The following is a 27,397-nucleotide window of genomic DNA, read 5'->3' as shown; positions in this document are numbered from 1 at the left end:
AAGAGCATCAATCTGTTGAAAGCGCAGATCCGTTTCTTCCCATTCAAGAAAGTCATGTATGTGTGCATAAGGTGCTGCAAATTATGATGTTGTTTAGGCTGCGTTTACATTTTGGGGGATTTTTTTGTTATGCAAACTTCTGTTTACCAGACCCAAGTACCTGAATGAATCAGTGGTGAAAATCCTAGATTTGTTGTTGTTTTCAGGAGTAACACTAAATAACCACTTATATTACTAACCCGGTGTCACATTACACCAAGTGAGTCACACAAATCTCCCTCCTATTTTCTATATGAGCAGAGATACTGGCTGAATGTACTTCAGAGTAAGAGTAACCCACATTAGATGTGTTCTGGCGCCCCCATCAGGATGAAAAATAAAAGGATCTGCGGTATCAAAACATTTATTAAACATAAAAATCTTTCATCACATTAAATTGGCATTATCCCACTTATATGTGAGGCACAAGATGTTAATCTTCATTTTTAATTATGTAAATCCAGCATCTTTTTATACGCAAAAACTGTGAACAGCATTACCTCATCACACTTTAATTTCATAAGCAGGTAATAATAGACCTGCGGTATTAAAACCTAGAGTGAGACATGAATTGCACATCTGAGAATTCAAGAAATGTTTGTTTATGAAGGGATGAATAAAAACAAATTATATATTTTTTTCTCTAATCGATAATTTAATCAAAGAGTCGCTAGAGGGCGCTCGCAAATGAAAAATCCCCCCGATCTGCTGAGTTCTATGAACCCGTCAAGTTAGCGGAGCTATCATTTTATTTCCTGAGAGAGGAAGAGGCACACAAAAGTGTGATGTTAATCATTAATAAACTGATACCATCTATATTAAAATGGATATTTCTAAAGATTAATTATATAAGTATTATATCCGATCCGCGTTCATAGATAGACGAATATTTAAGGTTCACAGATTTTATTTTGAAAAGCTCAACCGATGATTTCACTTCAGCCAGCTTGAAATCGGTGGCTTCTGGATAGGCCGTAAAAACCACCCAACAAGGCGTTGTGGGGAAATACCGAGCCGAACCGAACCTAAATAAAGCTTAAGTTCAGCTTTAGATTGAGATAGAGGCTGAGAAATGAGGGGAAGTCGACGGAAGTGGAAATGATTTCGCATTTTAACGGTTTAATTTGGTGTCTGACGTCGATCGGAGCGTAATGAGCAGAGTTAGAGAAAGAAGGAGCTGAGCAGCCTTTTTTCCTCTGCTGATCAGACAACTTGGACCGGACTGAACTGCGCTGTGATCCGGAGACAAACTATGAAAAGGAAACTCTGAAGTGCCAGGTAAATATAATCTAAATAATCTGTGTTCAACAGATGCTCCTCAGCTTTAAGGAAAAGACCGAAGAGTTAAAGCCACAGATAGCTAAGCTAGCTGCTGAGGAGCTGTTGCTAACTACACTAAAGAGGACTGAGGGGGACTGTGGAGATCCGAGGAGGGCTTGGGTTAACCGAGGAGGACTAAACGAGGCCGAGGAAGTGTCAGGAGAACTGAGACAGGACTCGGGTTTGGCTGAACATGCCTCGGGAGGTCCGAACAGGACTAAGAGGAACTGAAGAGCGTTGAGGAGGACTGGACCCGGCTGGAGGAGTCTCAGGAGGGCTCAGGAGAACTGGACAGTCCTGAGGGAGGATCGGAGAGGTTTGAGTAGTGCTGAAGAGCACCAAGAGGGGGTGAAAAGGCATGTTATAGTGCCCAGGACGAACCTTTCCGAGGGGGACTCAGGAGGGCTGAGGAGGACAAAGAGGGACGAATAGGGCTGATGAGGCTTGGGGAGGACTAAGGAGTTCAGAGGGGATCTGAAGACGTTTGAGAAGGACTGAGTTGGTCTGAAGAAGACCCAACAAGACTCCAGAGGGCTAGGAAGGACTCAGGATGACTAGGAAGGACTGGAGAGCAGCGAGGACTGATAACTGTAGAGGACTGAATGCTTATAATTTTCAGACATTATTGACAGTTTCAGCAGTAAAACTGTGTTTTAATGCATGTATCTGAACTTTTTCCCCCAAACGTCTGTTGAATAGCTAAAGCCCATCACTGTAACAGCTAAACTGCTACAGAAGCTCGGCATGATCTTCAGGCTGAACATTCAATTCAATTCAATTCAAAAATACTTTATTAATCCCAAAGGGAAATTAAATGTTGTTGTAGCTCATATTATGAAGGTTTCCTCAAAGAGCCGTTGTAGATGCTGATGGCTGTGGGCAGGAAGGATCTCCTGTAGCGCTCCGTCTTACAGCAGATCTGAAGAAGCCTCTGACTGAAGACACTCTGTTGTTGTCATACCAAACGTTGTGGTTTTTATGTGTGCACCTTACTCAGTTTTATTAATGAAAACTGGCCAAAACATTGCAACCTGAATCTGTTTGAGTTTGGAGACTGACCTGCATGTGTCTGCAGCTGTGGACCGGATGCGCTGCACAGACTGTCGTTACAATCTGCACCTGAAATCTGATTTTCACCTACTATGGGCTAAATACACCCAAGAATACATCATTACTGTATAATATCTGCATCGTTTTACGCTGCAGTGATGAAATCAGATGAGAGCATTTCTCTGGGATCTACACCAGATTATTGGAAAAGATCATTAAGTATTTAAAACATAAATAGACAAAAATCAATGGATAAAATCCTATGGAATGAGGGCAATATTATGAGGTATGTTATTTTTCAGTGGTGCAACATTTTAACAATCAGAAAACGATGTAGCAGTCTGGTGATTCTCCTGATGGTAGTTTGTCTGATGGCAGCAGTGCAGAAAGTTCATGGAGAGGATGTGAAGAGTTTCTGACAATGACCAGAGTCCTGTTTGTACAGCAGGTCTGAAATAGATCCCGGACAGAGGGTAGGGACCCTCCTGTGACCTTCTCTGCTCCCCTCACCGTCGTCTGCAGAGCCCTTTGCCATATGTTAATGGTGGTGTTGTCTTTGTTACTAGTCCAGATAAGAATATTTGCACGGGCCTTTAAAATGATTTCTCTGAGCAGCCATCACCCTGTGATATGGTGAAGCAGTGAGGAGCCATATGCAGACTGTGATAATCCTGCAGTAATCTCACTGAAATTTTGGGTCCACTCAGCACCCCTTTAATCTGTTTATCCTCAGAACAGTAAAATGTGAGTGATGTTTCAGATCATCTGTGAAATATTCTCCTTAATTTCTACGTTCAGGTCATCAGGTTAAGCGTTACTGTTGCAGGGGTGTATAATAGCATGTCATTATTGAAGTTTCCTCCTCGGCAGCCAAAAGCTGGCATAAAAGGAAGTGAACTTGTAAATGAATACCTCTGAGTACCTGGAAGAGGCGGACTTTGGTTTGGATGCTGCTGACTCTGACCAGTTGGATTGAGAACCAAATAATGCACCTGTTACCTGACCTTAAAATAAAATAAGATTTGATGGTCTCCTGGTTGGCCGTTCGTTCCCTGATTAGCTACCAGGTTATGACAAACCTGATGGTCATTGTAGTCTTTTTGTTCAATCTAAAAAATCTTAAAAACAAAATGTTGATGGAACAATGTTCTGCCTCACGGCCCGCAGAGCTAACCGGGACCAGCTGACGGTTGACGTTGAAATGGGAATATGCAGGAAACAGTTTTGTATTGTTGGTTGGTTTCTAATAGTCATCATTCAGAAGACTTTTTTTTTTTCCCCCTCAGGTTTGTGATTTAAATTGTCCCTACTCTGATTCTTTTTGTTTTTTGGTGGCTCACCAAGCATGGCCTCTAATCAGCCTAATGGCTTGATGAGCTACTGATTTAGCTGATGAGCAGAAAGGCTGCTGATTGGAGCAGTCTGCCCCTGATTGTTGTCCCTGCAGTCGTCCTGGTTCCATAGGGAACAATTTGGACTATTTTCCTTTCTACCTGCAGTCTTCTCATGCTGTATGCATCGACGCATCGATGCTTTGGAGGTCACTCTTTGTTAGAAGGTTCTGGTTTCCATGCACTGCTGTGTTCTGTTTTATGACCTCGTTTTAGAGCCTTTCTGATTGTATCAAGTATCTCCTGAGTCGAACCGTCTATAATTACTGACTATTTCTGTCCTGCTGGCTTTGCGGAGCACACAATGCCCACATCTCACAGGTCACGTTACAGGTTTTGATGCAGCTAAACTGTTAATTCTTCAAACCATGCCAGCAATGCTCCAACAGAAGCCCCTTTTAAATTTCACACTGAAAGAGCTGCTCAAGAATGAATACTGTAGATGTGCTCTGTACTTGCAATTCATTATTTTAGCAAATTCATTTCTCCCCCTATGTTATAATTACCAAAGCAATAATAGATAACAGAAATCTTGTTTTGTTTTTTTGTTTTTTTCAAAATCTGCTCTCTGTAAGGCTGAGTGGAAAGGTTTTAGCTTATAAAGGATTCTAGAACAGGAAAGGAGGCTCGTACACCTACATTTTCCATTTTCTCTCGCTGTGATGAGGAAATCCTCGTTAATGATTGATAGGACCCTGCAAGTCGTTTGAATAATGAATCGATTCTCTCCTTATATCATGTATTTTCAGGTAGATCCAGTGGTAGGCCATGTGTTGGTTCTGTAAGCCTTCCTATGTGTTTTTCTTTCTTAGAATAAGGCAAAAAAGTGGTTGCTGATAGAGGGTGAGCAGCTTGAAAGGGTGAATGTTCGCAGGGAAGTGGGTGGGGGGCAGGGAGTGTCTCATGTCACCTTTCATTAGGGACGCATAGTCCAGCTCAGACTGCGTCTGCAACACTGAGCCTAACACAAACCAGCGGCTCTCTATTAGGGTCTGAATGTGCAGGTTGCACCTTACAGAGATTAGGGTATAGAGGCTTCTTATGTTGCAGGTCTCGGTAATAACAGTCCTAAATGATGCTGTCATAATCCTGCTGCTAAAGTTAAATCTGGTTTCTTCTTTTGAACACAATTAAAGCTGCCTGGCTCTAAACTAAACATATTATTCAACTGATGTGCGGATATCTTTGTTTTACTGGTCGTGGCTGTGAGCGACGCTGCATATTGTAAACATACAGCATCGTTCTCAGGGGCTCCTTCTCTCCTCCATATTCAAATTCTGTTTCTAATTTTGCCTAAAGAAAATCCCTCTAGTGATGAGGTTTACTTGGAGCAAAAAAAACAAAACATTTGTGTGTGTGTGTGTGTGAGTGTGTGCTGGAGAAAGAGGCCATGGTTTTCCATCAAACCCTTGGGAAACTGTGGTGCTCTACAGGGGCAGACTTGGTGGTAGGCAGGAAAACACAGCAGACTGAGATAAAACAGATCTCACATCACACTCAAGCTTTCAGTCTTGTTTTGCAGGAGAAAAAGCCCAGAATGCTTATAGATTCATACCAGTTACTTCAAAGTCCACCGTGATTAATATTTTTCTCCATCCTTAAACATTTGTATTAAACGATGCAACGAGTATCACTTTGGAGGAATTTCAGCCCACTCTTCTTTGCAGAATTGTTTTAATTCAGCCACATCACAGGGTGCATAAATGGTCTGTTTAAGGTCATGCCACAGCAAAGCCCAAACTTCGACTAGGCTGCTCCAAAATGTTCATTTATTTATTTTCTTTGACATTTTGAGTTGTCCAGAGATGGACCCTTTGGTGTGTTTCAGATCATTTTGCTGCTTAACAAATGTGCTTGAGCCAAATGTCAAACACTGTTGGCTGGAAGTTGTCCTTCATGATGTTTTTGGTAGTGAGCAGATTGCATGGTGCCATCAATTATGGCAACTTGTGCTCACCCTGTAGTCAGTTATTTCTGGTCAGACGTTTACATATATGTATAGGTTTACATATGTATATATTTGAGCATGTATGCATAATTTTGAGTCTGTTCGGGCGGGACAATAAGGTCAAACTTGTGGATTTAATAGCTGCAAAAAGATGATTGCCGCTGTTTGTGCCACCGTCAAGAAAGAGCAGTTTAAATTGTCATAAAAAGCCAAAAATTAATCTAACATTCATGCGGATGATGAGAAAACTGCATTTAATCAGGCTTTATCAGAGGTGACATCATTTTGTCTGTCGAAGACTATAAACACTGACATCATCAATGAGCCCTTGGTTCATCTGTTGCCATGGATTAATAAAGTCCATGAGGAGGAAAAATACATGAAATTCATCATAACTAAAAAGTCCAGTCCCCTCCTAGAAAGTGCTTCCAGTCAGCAGGGATAAAATGTCAGGTAGACATTACATACGATGCCTCTTCTCCACCTACCTCAGCTTGTTGACATACTGAGGTCATAGGTCAGGTCCACCTCGGATGAAAAATGTTGTTGAGGGCTGTAATCATGGCAGCTTCAGGGTGCTGAGGTTTAACACTGAGCTCCTTATCAGGAAGCCAGATCTGCACTATTCAGCCTCTACTTCCTCACAGGTGCTGCTGTATTAAAACCATATCATCAAACTGCAGGTGGAGGACTCTAATATCTGTGGTCCATGTCGTCTTGTGGCACGCCAGACTTTGGTTGCACTAAAACATTTTCCATTAACTAAATGGAAAATGTTTTGAGCTGGCCATGCTTCTCTAAATGTCTTCATTTTCATATTAAAACCGCTCTGAAAGGACATTTGCATCATCCAAGTCTACAGATGCTTAAACTACGTCAAAGACCATAATGTGCAGAAGACTGGAATGTCCTGGGTGTCTGTTTGTCTGATGTTGAAGCCATGCTGCATCTGCGTTGGATTTCTAGTTGACGGGCAATCAGTTTCCTGAGGGGAGGAAGAGGAAGTCTCTGTTGAAGATTACAGATAAAAGCCTGAACATGATGATCTTGGGAAAACTCCCTGTAGTAAAGCCTCAGAACAGTTTTTATCCACACAGGCCTGTGCAACAGCCAGGATGGCCATGATTGATCACAGTAGTAAAATCAATGTGGCTGAAAGGATGTGAATGATGTAATTAGGTGTTCCTCTGTTCAACCTTCTAGACACTGATGCCTCTTGGCGTTCTTATCTCTTCCAGAGTCCATGTGGTCCAGGCTCATTGTGGTGTAACCCCCCGTGAGACGCTAGTCGGCAACATTTTTGATCCAGTCATTGTTTGACTTAAAATTTTCTTTTCTCTTTCATCTGTCCTCCTCCGGGTTTAGCGGCCGGGGCCTGGGGCTCTGAGGAGGCTTCAGAAGATCCATGCCTGACCCACAGCTGAGGACTGAGCAGGATGACTCAGCACCAGGGGAAACCCCCAAATAACAAGTGAAGAGACGTAAGGATGGGGGCCAATGGATCCAGTTATCCACACTCCTGCTCCCCACGTATGGGGGGAAATATACAAACGCAGCAGACCTTTATAGGTAAGTTCATCAAACTAGGTCACCAGGAAGGGTTTGGAGTTTTAGGCTGATTAGAAATGTCAATCTGTACTGTAGAGGAAAAAATGGTTTAGCCTTGATCCATGAGCTGTCATACAATGTTAAATTGTCTCTGTCACATCTGCTGTAGGTTAAAAACCTGAACTTTCCCACTCTGGGTAATGAACCTGTATGTATGCCGATCTTTTCTACAAATGCATACTAATGGGGTTCTGTCATGCACTTACTCACACTTTAGATTAGATTAACCTGCTTCCATGGCAACTGATGGTGCGGGAGGTGAATAATTTGGTCCATAAGAGCTCTTGAACTGGGCTGTTGACTCTTAGAGCTGAGGCGGGAGCATTAGGAGGCGCTTCCATGTGCCTTTCTCTGCCGGTTTGGCCTTGTTTGAAGTATAGTAAGAAGCAGAAAAGCAAAGAAATTTAATTTCAAATGTCATTGACCAAAATTACATCACAAGAGGTATTTTTATTAGCCTAGACCTTGTGGGCTCACAGTATGTTTCTGTGATCTTATACTTTGTAAGACAGCCACATTGTTGTTGGCTGTGTGGAATCCGCAACTTGAAATGTGACTGTTTTTTTAAACAGTTCTAGTTGTATGTGAAGGCTTAGCCCAGACAGAATAGATGGTGTTATTTTGATGCTGTGATAGCTGGTCTTCTAGTTGGAAAAGTAAACCCTTAGACGCTTTTTAAAGAAGAGGAAGAGATCTCTCAGGGTTTTCTGTGCAGTTGTCAGCTGCTCCTGAGAGGCTGAAGAAGTTTCAGTTTCTAAATGAGTTCCAGTTTTTGGGAACTTCAGAGGGAATGTATTGTTAGACGAGCCAAATGATCTCCGTTGCCTGTGGTGTCCTCTGAGTTCTGGAGCCTCTCAGTTGATCTGGCCCGGCCACAGATGATTCAGAGTTCCAGTGATTACTATGTGGGTCACACTGATGGATGCTGACAGGAGGTCATGCAGAGAGGATCTCCTTGGCAGACCCTCCTCTGACGTACCCACGCTGTCTCAAGCCCAACAGAACTGCCATTTAGTGGAGCTGGCTTGGTCTAAATCTGTGAAAGGACTGAAGTTTACAAAAGAGCACAAAGTTCTAATAGGTTGCTACTCTGTGAGGACCCATTGTGTGTTCTGAAATCAAGTGAAATGGGGGTCCTGGCTGTCTTACGTTGCTGTTGAACATGATCCAGGTGCTGGATCGCGGAGTTTGTGCCCGGCCTGGAAAAGATGCCAGAGGCAGGTTGAGTTTCCCTACTGCCTGTAGGGGTGCCTCCGCTATGACTACAGAAATAAAATCTCACAGAAGGGGACGTGATGCGTAGCTTGAGGAAAAAAAGAAAAAATTTTGAGAAAAGATCAAACCAGATTGTCTGTATTGACTGCAACCTGCTCAGGTTTGTGGAGCCTCTCCTACTTCTGTCTCTAATGTTATTACATCCCAGACATTTCTTTATAGGGCCAACACACACACACACACACACACACAGGCTATTAGAACCTAATGGGAAGCTTCTGGGTGGTGGGAGGAAGACCATATGCCTGCAGAGAACCCACACGGGCTCCAGGAGAACATTAATAAATCATACCTAATAGCTCAAGCCAAGATTCAAAGGAGAGCTAACGTCTACCTCACCTTGAATCCTTGCAGCAGATTAGTATTCTAAATTAAACAGCCATCTCTGTTCAGAGGACATAACAGTTCATGTCAACTGTGAAAAAAAACACTCAGGAAGTTACAATACACTATATCGCTAAAACTATTTATCTACTTTTACATATGCTCTTTGATGACATCCTATTCTTAATCTATAAGGTCCAGTTAGTTGATGACCCACCGTTGCCAGCAACAGCAACTTGAACTATTCTGTAAACACATTAGTTGGATGAGAAAACCAGAACTGCAGCCTCGGGTCTAATTTATCCTAAAGGTGTTCGATAAGGTTGAGGTCAGGACTCTGAGCAGGTCAGTCAAGTTTCTCCACAGCGACCTGTATACTCCTGCAGCCATGGAAGTGATTGGAACACCAGAATTAATTGATTTGGTTGTGTGACCCAGTACCTTTGGCTATGTAGTGTACAATTGAAATGTTAATTGGTTTCAGTAATTGAAATCAAAAAGTGAAACTCAAATATTTCTCACATTCATTTCACAGAGTGATATGTTCCAAGTATTTTTGCCTGGAGGTGATTTTAAAATACAGTGTACTGCAAAAAGTATTCATTCACACTCCTTCACACACACACACACACACGTATGACCTTGAGTTATGTCCCATTATTAATAATAGTTTAATATGATGCCAGTCCGTGTTTTGCTAAGTTTAGGAGTGCGTTTAGGGGAATTTTTCGACCATTCTTCTACAAGTGCATTTGTGAGGTCAGACACTGGTGTTGGACAATAAGGTCTGGCTCACAGTCTCCACTCATTCACCATATCGGTGTCCTGTCTACTTAAGGTCAGAACTCTCCAGGCCATTTAAGTTGTTCCACACCAAACCCACTCATCCATGTCTTTATTCACCAGCACAAGAACCATTAGCACCAGCGCCCCCCAGGGGTGTGTTCTCTCCCCAGTCCTCTTCTCCCTGTCCACAAATGACTGCACCTCAGCAGACCTGGTCTGATCCAGGACAGTGATGAGTCTGAATACAGACAGGAGGTGGATCGGCTTTCCCACTGGTGCTGTCACCATCCTCAACAGCACTTTGTCTACTGTGGATCACTTCTGGTCGTAAAACCTAACACCGCAGCTGCTGGTCATCTTCTACACTGCCATTATTCGGTCTGTTTTGTGCACATCCATCTCTGTGTGGTTTGGCTCATCCACTAACCAGGACACGTCCAAACTACAACAATCAATCAGGACAGCAGAGAGGATCATCAGGGCCGACCTTCCCTCCATCCAGGACTTGCAGCTAACCTCTCTGCTAGACATTTACCTTCAACGCTGTTTGCTGAAACCACCCACCACAGAGACGGTTTCTTCCCCCAGGATGTCTCTCTGATGAACACTGAACAGTCAGATTGATTTGTAAAATTTTACCTCATCTTCCTCTTTTCTTGAAACACTGTATGTATACATATTTATAAAGAGGTTTTTACTTCCCTATTTTATTTCTGGAAATAACATGTCCTCAAAGTGGAACTGAAGCCTAATTCCTTGTCTGATGGTTCTGTGTGCACAAACTTGGCAAATAAAGCTGATTCTGATACTGACAAACCCCAGACTCATCCATTGGATTCCCATACAGAGTTCCATGATTCATCCCTTCAGAGAACATGTTTCCAGTGCTCTAGGGTCCAGTGGAAGCACGCTTCACATCACTGCATCCAACACTTTGCATTGTAGCTGGTGATAAAAGGTTTAGAAGAGCTGCTCAGCCATAGAAACCCTTTCCTTGAAGCTCTCTACGTGCTTTTCTTCAGCTAATCTGAAGTCCACATAAAGTTTGGAAGTTGCATACATACTGTATGTTCACTATGTTCTTCAGTATCAGCTGACCCCATTCTTGGATTTTTTCATGGCCTACTGCTTTGGAGCAGACCTGCTGCCATTCCCAATCACTTCTACTTTGTCCTCATACCACTAACGGTTGACTGTGGAATACAGGTCCTTCTCAAAATATTAGCATATTGTGATAAAGTTCATTATTTTCCATAATGTCATGATGAAAATTTAATATTCATATATTTTAGATTCATTGCACACTAACTAAAATATTTCAGGTCTTTTATTGTCTTAATACGGATGATTTTGGCATACAGCTCATGAAAACCCAAAATTCCTATCTCACAAAATTAGCATATCATTAAAAGGGTCTCTAAACGAGCTATGAACCTAATCATCTGAATCAACGAGTTAACTCTAAACACCTGCAAAAGATTCCTGAGGCCTTTAAAACTCCCAGCCTGGTTCATCACTCAAAACCCCAATCATGGGTAAGACTGCTGACCTGACTGCTGTCCAGAAGGCCACTATTGACACCCTCAAGCCAGAGGGTAAGACACAGAAAGAAATTTCTGAACAAATAGGCTGTTCCCAGAGTGCTGTATCAAGGCACCTCAGTGGGAAGGAAAAAGTGTGGCAGAAAACGCTGCACAACGAGAAGAGGTGACCGGACCCTGAGGAAGATTTTGGAGAAGGGCCGATTTCAGACCTTGGGGGACCTGCGGAAGCAGTGGACTGAGTCTGGAGTAGAAACATCCAGAGCCACCGTGCACAGGCGTGTGCAGGAAATGGGCTACAGGTGCCGCATTCCCCAGGTCAAGCCACTTTTAAACCAGAAACAGCGGCAGAAGCGCCTGACCTGGGCTACAGAGAAGCAGCACTGGACTGTTGCTCAGTGGTCCAAAGTACTTTTTTCTGATGAAAGCAAATTCTGCATGTCATTCGGAAATCAAGGTGCCAGAGTCTGGAGGAAGACTGGGGAGAAGGAAATGCCAAAATGCCAGAAGTCCAGTGTCAAGTACCCACAGTCAGTGATGGTCTGGGGTGCCGTGTCAGCTGCTGGTGTTGGTCCACTGTGTTTTATCAAGGGCAGGGTCAATGCAGCTAGCTATCAGGAGATTTTGGAGCACTTCATGCTTCCATCTGCTGAAAAGCTTTATGGAGATGAAGATTTCATTTTTCAGCACGACCTGGCACCTGCTCACAGTGCCAAAACCACTGGTAAATGGTTTACTGACCATGGTATCACTGTGCTCAATTGGCCTGCCAACTCTCCTGACCTGAACCCCATAGAGAATCTGTGGGATATTGTGAAGAGAACGTTGAGAGACTCAAGACCCAACACTCTGGATGAGCTAAAGGCCGCTATCGAAGCATCCTGGGCCTCCATAAGACCTCAGCAGTGCCACAGGCTGATTGCCTCCATGCCACGCCGCATTGAAGCAGTCATTTCTGCAAAAGGATTCCCGACCAAGTATTGAGTTCATAACTGTACATGATTATTTGAAGGTTGACGTTTTTTGTATTAAAAACACTTTTATTTTATTGGTCGGATGAAATATGCTAATTTAGTGAGATAGAAATTTTGGGTTTTCATGAGCTGTATGCCAAAATCATCCGTATTAAGACAATAAAAGACCTGAAACATTTCAGTTAGTTTGCAATGAATCTAAAATATATTAATGTTAAATTTTCATCATGACATTATGGAAAATAATGAACTTTATCACAATATGCTAATATTTTGAGAAGGACCTGTATTCGGTCGGGAGTAAATGTCACGACTGGGTTTGCTGCAGTTGTGGCATCCTATCACAGCCCAACGCTGGAATTCACAGAGCTCCTGGGGGCAACCTTTTCTTTCATAAATGCTTGCAGAAGCAGTCTGGAAGGCCAGGTGCTGGATTTTACACACCTGTGGCTAGAGCTATGCAATATGTTGAATCGCAGTCCTCATGACAATATCAGTGTGTGCAATTTCATGCTCCCCGAATGCAGATTTGTTTGTTGGGTAGACTTTTACTGCCCTCCATGCCCACACTGAATGTTCAATTTAAGTGTCGGAGATATCGAAGGTCATAAATAGTGCTAGGGGCATTGTGATGAAGGAAAAGAAAGAAAAGAGTCAGGAAAATGTGGGTTAATCATAATGTTCATCACCGATACTTTTTCCAGTACAGTTTATATCAATCTCTGAATCAATTAAGTTAATTTTCTGAATTAATTTACTGAAATAAATTCAATTTTTGATTAATTCGACTGAGCTCTAACTGTAAGGTAAAATTGAAGGAAGCGTTGTGACTAATACATGTTTGCTGGCTATAAAGGTGAAGAAAATCTTCTGATTTGAACGGGTGTAAAGCAAATCCCCAGTTTGCTCTATGGAGCATCGCTGAAAATGTGTGGGTAGATATGAGATATGAATCTAAACCTGCAAATTCTTTAAACAGGTTCAATATTCCTAGTTTGCTTGGTTTTCACTGCTTCGGTTTTCCCACATACAAATATAACAGTTTTAAAGCGTGTTAACTTTTTCAGACTTGTTCAGTTTATGCACAGGTCGTATTCACGTGTTTCCATGTCAGAAATCTGCAAATTATGCACTCTGCTAAGGGTTAGTCCTACTGCTCCATGCAGAAAAATGTGAAAAAAAATATGTATTTTTGAGAAATGCTCTGATTAAAATGTGTATTGGGTTAGACATCTGATAATAAAATAAAATACCTGGTTTTCTTTTCTTATTTCTTGATGTGTTTTTATTCCAGGCACATCTTCGTACTCTCAACAGGGATATGGCTGGGAGTCGAAGTTATACAGCCTGGAGCACGGCCACGAGCGACCAGCAGACAGGAAGAAGAAGAGCCTTGGGCTTGCAACGCTCAAACGCCGGTTCATCAAAAGGAGAAAGTCCAACCGCTCCGCAGATCACGCGCGGCAGATGCGGGAGCTTTTGTCAGGGTGGGACGTACGCGACACAAATGCCCTGGTGGAGGAGTACGAGGGAACAGCAGCCCTCAAGGAGCTGAGCTTCCAGGCCAGCCTGGCCCGTGCTGAGGCTCCCAGCTTGCAGCGGGATCTGGCTGCTCTCTACCAGCACAAGTATTGCACTGATGTAGATCTCATCTTCCAAGGTACTTGCTTTCCAGCTCACCGGGCGATCCTAGCTGCCCGGTGCCCCTTTTTCAAGGCTTTGCTTTCCTCCTCTCCTGGTTATGGTGCAGAGGTTCTCATGGACATTGACACAGCTGGTATTGATGTGCCCATGTTCTCTGCTCTGCTTCATTACCTGTACACTGGGGAGTTTGGGGTGGGCATAGCAGAGGATACCAGGTTGCAGAACGTGGATGTGCTTGTTCAGCTCAGCGAGGAGTTTGGTACACCCAACTCCCTGGAGGCAGACATGAAGGGCTTGTGTGACTATATGTGCTACTACGACGCCCTGCTCAGCTTTTCCTCCGACTCCGAGATGATAGAGAGCTCTAATGAGAGGGGGGCTGTGGCTGCAGTGCCAACAGGAAGCTCTGGAGGCAGCGGGGCACCAGGGACCCCGGACGAGGACCTCAGGGCTCACAAAGCCATCCTCTCAGCACGCTCCCCTTTCTTTAGGAACCTTTTGCAGAGACGAATTCGCACAGGAGAGGAGATGACCGAACGCACATTGCAGACGCCCACCAGAATAGTGCTGGATGAGTCCATCATCCCACGGAAATACGTGCAGGTCATTCTTCACTGCATGTACACCGATGTAGTCGACCTTGGCCTGGTGCTGCGAGGCAGCCCTTCATCATGCAGCCTCGGTGAGGTGCAGGCCCTTGTTTCAGGGTGCAGAGGGGCCAGCACACGCACAGAGGAGGCCATGGAGCTCTACCACATTGCACTGTTTTTGGAGTTCAGCATGCTGGCTCAAGGTAAGACGCACAGAAACCATCCGTACACAAACAGACAGAAAAATGAATTAATGATCTGTCTGTGAGGAACGTTGCAGTTCTGCTGTTTCATCCTCTCATCATCTCCATAAATGTCAGATTTATTTTGGGCTTCTAATGATTCTTTCTTTCCAGGGCAGAATGGTTATACAACTCCAGTGATTTGTTAAAAATAAATCATTTGTGGCATTTATAGCAATGATTGTAGAAGTAATGATAAAAAGTATGTAAGAAGTTTCTCTCTTGGTCGCCATCCTCTCAGTCCAGGGTGGCATTAAACTGGCTTCACTATGGACAGTCACTGATGTTCCAGCATTCATGGCGGGCTTGAGTCTGGTTGGTTCCTGAATATCCTAGCCTGTTTTCTTTCAACCTATGAGGCCAGTTTGGGTCGGCTGGTTGAAACTTGAGAGGACGATAACCTGTACACACATCCAAACTGGAAATGGGATGGACAAAGCAGGCTTCTAGAGCAGTCATCAAGCTCCACATTGATGCCAGAAGCTTGCTGATGGCTACAAAATGCGTTTGGTCCAGGTAGTTACGGCTTATCCGTATATTTGAGACTAAATGTATAAATGTGAAAATACAGAATGTACTTGAACTGGTGATCGAGTTCCAGTTTTAAAAATCGCTCCATTTGTTTAATTAAAATGCTTCATTTCCATGAATGGACGTAAACCTCTGGAAGCATTGTGTTGTTCTAGTCGAAATGCGGTTTTATGTCCTCTATTGTTATCACACGTCTGTTGTTTGTCTCCAGTTGTTGGAATTTTAATGCAGCCAAAGTTTTATAATCTGTAAATTTGCTGAATTTGATTTATTGTGTAACTCCATGTTTTCAGCATAGTGGACCAGAGAATTGCTATTATGGTCTCATTCCTCAATAATTCCTTCCTTCCTGTTTGGTCACTTTATAATGCACGTTGCTGCCAAGATCTCTGCCGAAAATTGCTGAAATAAACCCTCTACACAGAGTGCAATAATGTAAATAATCCTTGCTTGAGTTTCTGAATGGATTTGCATGTTCAGTATCTGCTTCTATGGACTATAATGTTTTTGTCGTATCTGGTTTGATTTTATTTCTTTTCTTTAATCATCGCCTTGCAAAGCTGACGGATGTTTCCATTCCTTTCCTACATGTTGTGTCTAATCTTCAGCGCTGGATGTGGAGATGGAAGCTGGAGTTTCACAGCATCGCTAAGCGAGATATTAGGTGGTGTTAGTGCTGTGCCTCGCAGGAACATATTGAAACAAGCTGTTTCTCAGGGAACAGACAGCTGCTACATGCATTAGAGCCTCTGTCAACACTTTATCACTGTTATATCTTCACTCGGATTACGCGTCGTTTTGACTCTTTGCTCTGCTTCAGAGTGACCTCTGTGACACGCTAAAAGTTAAAGTCATGCTTTGACTTGAACCAGCTGTTTTCTCGCCCACGCCACCTTGATGCTGTTTATATCTGAGCTCTGCAGTTAAAAAGTCTCAATCAGACCCCCTGAAACCAGTTGTTCGTACTGCACAGAGTCGGGCTACCTTGGCACTTTAAATCATGGGGTGTCATGTCTATCCACTCTGGTTTCTGTTTTTATATACCCACCCATCATAGGGGCAGGGATGGCAATATGGAATTAAACCTTTATCACAATATCTTAAAGTATGTATTGCAACAACAGTAAAATCAGGCCCATACCGTATCTGTAGTGCTAAACATGGGGTCCCTATGAATTCTGGAAAAGTAATGAATTTGAGTTCAGTATTTTTCCAGATTCGGATAAGTTTGGTAAAAGAAAATAAGCCAAATTTGGTGTCTTTTATATTTTAAAAATAAACATAAAGAATAGAGAACTTCGGAATACTGAGTTTGGCAAAAATAGGAAATTTGTGCTTTAAAATGACTGGAAGCTCTAATAAACGCATTAAATATAATCAGATTTATAGGTGCTTTTATGGAACCAAATCCCAGTTATATTATCAGTTTTTGGAGCCTGGAAACGTCATCAATCAGAGTTTATTTTTATCATGATAAATCATACATACATACATGATAAATACTTTGCCCTCAAAAACAACAAACAAGACAATAAATTCCCTTCTGTACAAATATTTAGCTTTGGTTAAGATGTGCGAAAGGATTTTTAACAAATTACTACCTTCTGCCATGTGATCCGTAGATAACCCCATAATATTTATATTTACCATATTTAAAATGCACCTCATGGTTTGTTCTGGACTCACTGCAGATGTTCCTTGTTCTCTGTGCCTTAAAGTTTCTCGCTGGCTGGCAGCTTTTAAGCCTGACACAGACTTAGTTTGATGTGTGTTGCGTCCGTTCAGGCAGAGTTTGCACACTAATCCATAACGCTGAGTTTACTTACAGATGCTTAGATTGGGTTATAAAGATGCTTCATCCTCGTCAGCAATGATGCAGTGTGACCGAGGGGAAATAAGTCACTTTTTTGGCTTGAAGAGGAACCTTTAAGGATAACATGAGATATCTCACAGGAACAGATGCTTGTTGACAGTCCTATAAGGGTTAAAAATCAGTGAGCTTCACAAGACGTGTGCAGTGATTTTGAAAACTCGAACTCTGCTCCGTTTCTGAAATGACACGCCACCCTAAATAATAGGGTGTCACACTCTTGGTCAATGTGGCAGCTTCAGCAAGGCTGTGATCCACTGTACTCTGCACAGCTCAGGTCAGTCTCTATCAAACCTCAGGGATGGATCACTGAGAGATGAGTGTGACCTGGTGTCGTCTTTCTGTTTAGCTCCTGTCATCTGAGGTCGCTCTTCACACTCTGTGTTCTGATATGTTGTGAACCTTAAATGACAAATCATCCCGCCGTATGTTGGTTAATTGTGAGCTTCAGTTTTGTCGGTCCCACCACAGTAGTAACTCCCAGGTCCCTTCAGGAGGCAGCAGAGAGGCTTGCGTCAGGGCATCATGTGGAGAAAACCCTCTAATCTGTCACAGTCCTCCCCCTCTTGTGCTCATTAATGTTTCCCAATGTGAAGCTCTTCTTCATGAAGACTTTGATGGTCCATATTAATTCCCATGCATCCTATTTAGGAGTGCGTTTTACTCAAATGAAAAGCAGAGTTAAAAGCTCTGTTAATTTTAAGTGTGCCACTGAGTTTCTGTGTGGAAACTCGTCTCCCTCTATGGCCGGTACTCTGGCTGCTCTGTGCTGTGATTGTGGTCATAAAAGCCGCAACACCTCAGCGGTCATCAGACATTATTTCCAACCATTGGATGCATGTGAAGTTTTAAGTGGCTTTTGGGACGATGCTCCAGAAAACGGCTTCAGATAAAAAGATCAGGGCTGAACGTGTACGCTGCAGTGTTGGCTGCTGTTGCTGTCAGCATGCTAAGCTCTGTAAATGTGGTGGGCCCCCAATGGAGAGAAAAGAGGAAGGTTAGTGTTGGATATAAGACTGAGTCTAATCTCCTGCTCATAATAAAAGTGCTGCTTTCTAAAAGCCAAGCTGTCACTGTGGATTTTAATGGACTTGCAGAGCAGAGATGTTTGCTTTCTTGTGCCGCTGGTCCCACTTTGGGAATAGTCAGCTGCTCCAGGTGTATGCATGTGTCTCTGCTTCCAGAAAATGCTATAGTAGAGGACTTTAATGAGAGCATTATGACCAATGATGGACATTTGGGTATTATCCTCTCTCCTCTCAAACCCTGATATATATATTTTGTAATCGCAGTATCAGTGAGCGCATTAAATAATATTGCACAGACTGTTTGAAGAGCAATAATTGATGGTTAATATACACCAAGTGTAATGAACTTGCATTTTCCATGCTATGTTCTAGTTAAGAATGCCTAAATGGAAAGTCAGCGATTATCAACAATTGAAACCAGATATTAACATACGCTGTATAAATTCTCACTGTCTGTCATTAAATCAGTTGGGATTAACCAAATGATTCCTGTTACCTAAATGCCGGAATATTCACAGAGTGATTTAGATTCAGAGGGGTTCAGTGTTGCAGAGGTGTACATGTGCGTACCAACTCCAAAACAAGATCTATAGGACTTGTAAAGATGCTGGCTGAAGCTGGTAAGAGTGTCATTATTGACAGTAAAATGAATCCTGTGTGGGTGAACAGCCACTCAGTGAAGAAGAAGCCGTTACTTTAAAAGCAACAAAGAAAGCCAGACCACAGCTTTCAGTTGCACCTAGCACCAAGGACCTTTTTAGTTCTGGAGACATTTCCTGTGGTCTGATGAAACTACAAATAAAGTTTCTGGCCATAATGGCTATTGTTACATTTGGAGGAAAAAGGAAACGTTTGCAAGCCTGGGAACGCCATCCCATTGATGGAGTACGGGGGTGGCAGCATCACGTCAAGGTTGTTAGCTGCAGGAGGAGCTGGTGCACTTCACAAAATCAGTGGCATAATGAGGAAAGAGCATGATGTGGGAATATTAAAGGAGCATCTCCAGGTATCAGCCAGGAAGTTAAAGCTTGGACCCAAATGGGTCTTCCAAATGAACAGTGATCGTAGTCTTACTGCCAGATTAGTTACTAATTGGCTTAAGGACAACAAAAGTCAATGTTTTGGAGTAGCCGTCTTAAAGGTCTGATCTCAGTCACATAGAAAATCTGTGGACAGAGCTGAAAAGCTGTGTGTGAGTAAGGTGGGCTACAAACCTGACCAGTTACACCAGTTCTGGTCAAAAGAACTTGTAATTTTGACCAGTGGGTCAAAATTACAGCAAACTGTTCTTCTGGAAGGACCCACGTCAAGTTATTCTGAATTTATAAAGAGTTATTTTAAAAGAATCTGTAGTTTATTTTTCTGGAATTTATATGTAGATAATTACAGGAAGTGTTGTTAGATTTAATGTCAGACACTGAGGGAAGTGTGTAGGTAAGCATCTGCTTTCAACTGAATGTAGTGATCTGTTTGCACTTTATGCCTGATAGGGGTGGTTCTGATCTTTAACCTGGGTAAATGTTTCTTAGCTGGACCTGCAGTTAGATTCGGAGTATCACTGGCTCTCCACTCCAAAGTATGGGAGCCAGTTTCCCAGACCGCAGCTTCAAAGCAGTAGTTCAGGGCTGGAAGTGCAGCATAAATATTCTGTTTTAGATAAGATTGTCTCTGAGGAGCGATGCTGCTGACCCATAAAAGACAAGCCCGACTGGAATCTGAAACTGCAGCTTTGGCCAGTCTGTTCTTCCAAACTATGTTAAACAAGCTATTAGAAAGCGTCCTTTACTGGTCTGGCATAGATGCGTCTGACTCAGTCAGTTGTGTATAATCTGAATGGATGTTTGATAGTTTAAATGGATGGTTACTGTGACTGTGAGTGCCAGCGTTGGCTGAATCTGCAAAGCTCCTTTTTTGTTGGGTTTCTTAACACCCTGAGCAGCAAGTTCATAATTCCCCGAGGCTTCTGTGGCTTTTTAACGCAGTTTTTATTTATGCACAAGTGTGTCCACATTTGCTTGGTGTGTTTGTGCTCTGGCAGCGGCTGTGTTTATTCAACGCGCTGAAAGGAAGGCAGCTTGAGACTGAAACGAACTGCTGAAGGTCTGGCAGCAGCGCAGGGTGTTGTGTTTTGTTTCTTCTCTTAGCATCAGGTAAACTAGCGTTTTTTTATTGGTGCTTTCGTATTGTGGGATGCATTTCTAGACATAAGGTGACTGGACTGAATATCAAGATATAAACTACTGTTTTGGTTCATTTCTAGGATGCGAGGACATTGTTGTGGAAAGTTTGTCCCTGGACTCTCTCGTCCCCATCCTGAAGTGGAGCTCCCAGCCATACGGCTCCAAATGGGTCCACAGGCAGGCCATGCACTTCCTCTGTGAAGAGTTCAGTCAGGTCGTCACCTCTGACGTCCTTTATGAGCTCAGCAAAGAACACCTCCTCAGCACTATTCAATCTGACTACCTGCAGGTAAAGATTTTCACCTTTCAGTTTGTTTCTGTGCTCTTTCACAGTTCACTGGGTGGCCAGGTTACCTGCTAAAAGCTCTAAATGCAAAAATGTTATTCAAACACTGCAGTTCTGTTTAACTAATCACAAGCTGAGACTCTGGAGTTGACAAATGTAATGTGCCGGAAAGTAAGGCCTTCGAACTCTGAATCTAATCAGATCTGAGTCATCATCACCTCTAAACAAGTTGAACACTAGACCACATTGTTGAGGAAACACGTTCAGAGAATCAACCAGACCAGAGTTTTCCTGGGACTCAGCATTCCACATTTCAGCTGATCCACATTTAAGCACTTTCTCAATTCACATAGTATAACCTGTTTTTTTTTTATATGTTTTATGTCTGTCTGTTTGTGTCCTACATCCTTTGTTCCCTGCCCTACATCCTTTGCTCCCTGCCCTGCATCCTTTGCTCCTTGCCCTGCATCCTTTGCTCCTTGCCCTTCATCCTTTGCTCCTTGCCCTGCATCCTTTGCTCCTTGCCCTTCATCCTTTGCTCCTTGCCCTTCATCCTTTGCTCCTTGCCCTGCATCCTTTGCTCCTTGCCCTGCATCCTTTGCTCCGTGTCCTGCATCCTTTTCTCCCTGTCCTGTATCCTGCATCCGTTGCTCTCTGTCCTGCATCCTTTTCTCCCTGTCCTGTATCCTGCATCCTTTGCTCCGTGTCCTGCATCCTTTTCTCCCTGTCCTGTATCCTGCATCCTTTGCTCCGTGTCCTGCATCCCATTCCTATCCTTGATTTTCTTTACAGGCGAGTGAACAGGACATTCTGAAGTATGTTGTAAAGTGGGGTGAGCAGCAGCTGATTAAGAGGATGGCAGACAGGGGTAAGATAATACACTCTATAATTACCTTCTCAACAGCCCCCTAATTGCTCTGAGAAAATTGCCCACTGACAGAAGACCCCCAAAATACACCTAATGGCTGAAAGAAAACTCAGAAATGGCACCATGAAGTGGCTTCATTTTTATTGGCTATGTCAGTTGTCTAACCTGATAAACTTGATAAATAAGATTTTGTCAGGTTAATACTCCACGGCTCTATTCTTAATGTTAAAGGACACTTAGCAGCTCCAGAAATATGACGCATGCTGTAGATGTCTCACTTGAACTAGAACAATCCAACTGTTGTATTAGTTTATAAACTAGATGGAATTAAAATCACAGTCGTAGCTAACAAAATATCTTCATATGTATTTAATCAAAATACATAAAGATTGTTTTTGTCTTTGCTAACCCAGAGCCTAACCTGCTAAGCGGCACAGCCCACAGCGTCAATAAAAGAGGGGTAAAAAGGCGAGACCTGGACGTGGAGGAGCTGAGAGAGATCCTTTCTCCACTCCTGCCCTTCATCCGAACCGAGCACATCCTGCCTCCCAACAGCGACGTCCTCTCCGACGCCGTCAGTACTCCTCGTTTGTCTGAGTTTGTATTTTAAACACGGTGAGCTTCACTGTTTGATCTTTCTTCCACATTGTTTACAGCTGAAGAGGGGTTTGATCAGCACCCCTCCCTCAGACATGTTGCCCACCGCTGAGGGCGGCAAGGCCAACGCCTGGCTACGGCAGAAGAATGCAGGGATCTATGTGCGGCCTCGTCTCTTCTCTCCGTATGTGGAGGAAGCCAAGGTGAGGCTGGTCTACCTCTGAAACGACACCGACAGTTGTTTATTAGTCCCGCTGCTGTACATACAGCGCTGTGAAAAAAATATCCCCCAGCCACACCCAGGTGTGATTACTGTCAGATTTGTAAAGAAAATCACTTACATAGGGACCTGTCTGACAACATGAAGTAGGCTAAAAGTTCTCAAAAAAACAACACATCCTTTCCCATTTAAAGAAAATGAAGAATAAATGAGAAACAAAGGCCCTGTCCCAATACTCGCACTTCCACTCTTTTGTCCCTGAATTGCGCGTTCCAGTTGATGGTGTTCGAGTGCGTAGTGTGTCCCAATTCTCCAGAGGGGTCCTTAGCCCCCTTTGTGCCCTCAATCCACACTTCGGCTAAGCGCGCATCTAAGCGAACTTCGCCGAAGTAATAATAATAAGAACTGCGTAAACTTTAGACAGCAAGCCGACAAATCTATATTTTTTTACTGGTTTTTCAGGCTCAACATTGTAAGATACCAGTGGGTTCAGAGTGAGTCTGGGCAGTCAGTAGGTCATAACACTGAAGTTACCTTTCAAACAAACACTGGCGCTGGCGCAGCGAGAGTCTGGTGTATAAACCTCCTTCGCTTCCTGCACTTTCTTCTCCTCAAAACAATCGCTTGTTGCAGTTTTAAATAGTTTTTTTAGCAGCAAGACTGAAAACAGTACTGGTTCCCGCCCTTTTGATGTTGCAGTTACAGTGCAGAGGTGCAAGTCGATGACGTAACCCCTACTGTCCCAATTCTCCAATTTTGCACGCTTGTAACCTGCGCACTTCAACCCCTACGTGCACTTGTACAAAGTACACACTTCATAGAGGAAATTGGAACAGGGTCAAAGTCATTGATATAAACCCAGTGGAGAAAATATGGAGTAGTGAACTTTCCCAGATTGTTCACTACTCAACAATTCATACTGAGAGTAAAACATGGTGGAGGTAGAGGGATGGTTTGAGGCTGGTCTGGTGTGTCAGGACCTGGAAAAATTGCTGTAACCAATGGAACCATGAATTCTGCTCCCTAGCAGAAAATCCTGAAGGAAATTGTGCAGCATTTGAGTTATACAGCAGGACAATGAACCAAACAAGTCCACCTCTGAATGGCTCAAAAAAGAGAAAAAATGGTTTTAGAGTGGCCTAGTTAAAGTCTTCACTTAAATCTAATTGTGATCATACCATCCAGTGCTGCTGGGTTAAAACAATTCTAAACGTAAAGACTAAATCCCAGACATTGCAAAGACTGGAGGAAACTGCTTTTTCACACTGTAACATTTACGTGTGACCAAAACAGAAAAAATCCGTAAGGGGTGGCAAATACTTTTTCACAGTGCTGTGGGATTGGTTTTCAACAAGAGTCTCGTATTATCTGGATGGAAATAAAAAATTTTTTCATTTGCAAATTTTCCATTATAACCTGTCGGCCTTCCAGGGTCTATGAATATTAATGAACATGTCTGCAGAGCAGTGAGAGGCGCTATTAACCGAGGTGTCAGTCAGCTGGAACAGATCTACACCGTGTCCTTGACTCAGGCAATTATTTTATTTTTTATACGACCTCAGTCTGTGCTCGATGAAATGATGGTGGAGCAGACAGACCTGGTACGTTTGCGACTGGTGCGCATGTCCAACGTCCCGGACACTCTCTACATGGTCAACAATGCAGTGCCTCAGTGCTGTCACATGATCAGCCACCAGCAAATGGTAGGCAGCTCCAGCACGGCTCCCTCAGTCGTGGCCAATGAAATTCCAGGTAGGGCAATGTTTGAATGAACATCAAATGTCTGCATGTAGAAAAATGGCTGGTAAAATGGTGGAATCTGTAAACTCTCTTCTTCCAGTGCCTCCTCTGTCTGTGGTGAAGGATATGATCCGCAGGCTGCATGAGCTGAGGCACACAGAGCAGGTCCAGCGGGCCTACGCTCTTAACTGCGGAGAGGGAGCCACAGTCAGCTATGAACTGCAGCTGAGGGTGCTGAGGGAGTTCGGCCTGGCAGATGGAGCCACGGAGCTCCTGCAGGTAAAGGAAGCTGGCGAAGGTCAAATGCAAACGCACTCGACGTAGGAATGTAGGTTTCTCCAAGAGAATATCAAACTGTTTTAATAAAATATTTATCTCCCGTTTGCTTTATGGTGCTTTCAGAACCCCTCCAAGTTCTTCCCAGATGAGCGGTTTGGAGACGAGAGTCCGATTCTGGCCCTGCGTCAGGTGGGCCGCTGTCGCGTGAACAGCAGTCCGGCTATGGACAGCATGATAACAGAGCTGGAAGGAGTCGCAGGCTTCCACCCTCCGCTACCTCCTCCACCTCCTCCCTATCATCCACCCGCCACGCCCAGTCACGCCCAGCTCAAAGGGGGCTGGCGACCTCGGGTGCCCATGCCGACCCCCACCCGCTCCTTCTCCTATCCCTGCAACCGAACCTTGATCCAGCGCCATACAGCTTCCAAGCATGGCAGTTCAGAATACTCCTCGGCACCCAGGTCCCAGCCCCCAGACTGCACCAACCCCCAGGCCCGACCTCTGCTGTCAGACCAGCAAGCTGTAAGTGTGGTGTAAAACCTCCTGTTCTTCTGCCATGTTCTGAGTTTACACCTCATGCCCAGAGCGAGGAGTTTCCCTCCATCCATATAATGTTGTGTGTCTGTTTCCTGATGCAGATGGGTGTGGAGCCTATGATGAGGGAGTTTATGCCGGATATCGCACTTGGTGTGTCTGTCATGTCTTTGAGGGAGCAGCGCATGGCAGACATGGACAGGGAAGGCCCTCATAGCCCCATGGGCCCTTCAGGTCATCATGTACCCCATGGACCCTGCGCTTCTGCACGACTCAGCCATGGTTATGGTCCTGGGCACGGTCATTCTTGCAAGAGGCACGCTCCAGAACCCAAACTGGAGCCCCAAGCAGAGTTCCCTGACCTGTATGACTTTTCCTGCAGACCTGCAACCCCAACCTCCTCTCATCCTCTGCCCACTTTTGCAGGACCGGATCTCTACAGCCACAGCTGCACGCAGTCAGGCTCCTATCCTCCCCCTTATGTTTCTGATTGTCAGCCCCACATCCACCTGCAGGGACGGACCGCTCCAGACCCACTACGACTGGATGTCCTCGGTAAAAAATCTCAGAGACACGATTTAGTCCTTTCCAGTCCCTCTGGAGCCCTGCCTAGGACGGGACAGTTCCCAAAGGGGCGACCAAACGAGACGGACCTTACCCACGGTTTGGGCCATTTACGCTCCCCCAGTGGAAACATGGACAGCTATGAAGAGAGGCACATGGGACCCAGAGATGCACCAGAAGAGATGGTTCTAGGTGGAGACTCGTCAGGCCCAGGTCCCCTCCAGCAGTCTCACAGGAACAGTGTTGGCGAAGAACTCCTCAGAGACCGCAGGTCACCCAGCAAACCTGACTACCCCTATAAGAAATCTGCACTTTAACCCCATTTCAGGAGCAGGGGAGGAGTTATGAAAAGGGACAAAAGCGATGAGTGGCTGTCCATCAGAGGACAGCAGAGCACTAAATGTATGCTTGTGTGTGTGAGTAAAAGAGTCGGAGAAAAGGGTTGTAGCTGTTGGTATCTTCTGTCCTACCTCTTAACACACTGCTCTCATCACACAGTCAGAGTTTGAAGAGGAAGCTGGACAACTCTTCGGTCTGCTCAGTCCTGCTCCTTCACAGGATTACTGCAAACCTTCTCATGGAATAATCTCTTGACTTTGATCAGCTGGAGGTCTCTGTGCTACAAGTCTGCAGAAAATGCTCTGAACGTCTGCTGGGCTCAGTTATGAACTGATCAGTGAACCTCCAGGCCAGGTTGTTGGTTAGCAGGCAGTGGAAATATTTCATCTCAGTTTATCTAACTGAATAACAACACAGCCTGTGAAGACGTAATGCAATGAAATCATAGTGTTAGTATGTAGAAAACGCTCAGCTGCATCTCCATTTCTTCATGTAGCATGTCTGACAACGTGTTCTCCCTCCTGGACCTGCACTGTTCATCTGTGACAGGTGTAGGTCATCAACCTGCATCATTCCTTAGTAATGAGTGTGGTGATCATGCAGGGAGTTAACACTAACTGTGTCTCTTTGGCTTAGAGGCAGGGCCGGAGGGACGTGTCATCGCTGTGGCAGAGAGGAATATGGGTGCTGTTATGATTGTCCTGCAGCAAACAAACAGACAGGCTGGTAGGAACCTTCAGACAGGCTGGTAGGGACCTTCAGACAGGCTGGTAGGAACCTTCAGACAGGCTGGTAGGGACTTTCAGACAGGCTGGTAGGAACTTTCAGACAGGCTGGTAGGAACCTTCAGACAGGCTGGTAGGAACCTTCAGACAGGCTGGTAGGAACCTTCAGACAGGCTAGTAGGAACTTTCAGACAGGCTGGTAGGAACCTTCAGACAGGCTGGTAGGGACTTTCAGACAGGCTAGTAGGAACTTTCAGACAGGCTGGTAGGAACCTTCAGACAGGCTGGTAGGAACCTTCAGACAGGCTGGTAGGAACCTTCAGACAGGCTGGTAGGAACCTTCAGACAGGCTGGTAGGAACTTTCAGACAGGCTGGTAGGAACCTTCAGACAGGCTGGTAGGAACCTTCAGACAGGCTGGTAGGAACCTTCAGACAGGCTGGTAGGAACCTTCAGACAGGCTGGTAGGAACCTTCAGACAGGCTGGTAGGGACTTTCAGACAGGCTGGTAGGAACCTTCAGACAGGCTGGTAGGAACTTTCAGACAGGCTGGTAGGAACCTTCAGACAGGCTGGTAGGAACCTTCAGACAGGCTGGTAGAGACTTTCAGACAGGCTGGTAGGAACCTTCAGACAGGCTGGTAAGGAACCTTCAGACAGGCTGGTAGGAACCTTCAGACAGGCTGGTAGGAACCTTCAGCCAGGCTGGTAGGAACCTTCAGACAGGCTGGTAGGGACATTCAGTTATTTTGGAGCAAGTAAGTGTGCACCATACAGCCAGGTGTTTAGACAATCTCAGTAGGGCAGATCTGAGGTGCAGCAGGAGCCATGTTGTTTAGCATCAAGTAACCACATTTAAAGCCTTAATGAGCGCTTCAGATATTCACTTTAAATGACCTTCATTCA

The 27,397-nt window shown here is 44.2% G+C and overlaps 1 protein-coding gene across 1 annotated transcript; it reads left to right on the top strand.

Annotated features, from left to right (window-relative positions):
- The first annotated feature begins 1,003 nt into the window (after positions 1-1,003).
- btbd7 (BTB (POZ) domain containing 7) lies at positions 1,004-25,870 on the top strand. Its single transcript, XM_047345294.1, has 11 exons — positions 1,004-1,317; positions 7,114-7,317; positions 13,551-14,693; positions 20,422-20,630; positions 21,420-21,495; positions 21,909-22,069; positions 22,152-22,295; positions 23,875-24,064; positions 24,153-24,331; positions 24,455-24,853; positions 24,970-25,870. The coding sequence occupies exons 2-11, from the start codon at positions 7,236-7,238 to the stop codon at positions 25,744-25,746; spliced, it is 3,360 nt and encodes a 1,119-aa protein (XP_047201250.1). The 5' UTR covers positions 1,004-1,317; positions 7,114-7,235; the 3' UTR covers positions 25,747-25,870.
- The last annotated feature ends 1,527 nt before the right edge of the window (positions 25,871-27,397 follow it).

The sequence above is a fragment of the Girardinichthys multiradiatus genome, chromosome 19 (genome assembly GCF_021462225.1).
Source record: "Girardinichthys multiradiatus isolate DD_20200921_A chromosome 19, DD_fGirMul_XY1, whole genome shotgun sequence".
NCBI lineage: Eukaryota > Metazoa > Chordata > Actinopteri > Cyprinodontiformes > Goodeidae > Girardinichthys > Girardinichthys multiradiatus.
This window is presented reverse-complemented; position numbering and strand designations above follow the sequence as displayed.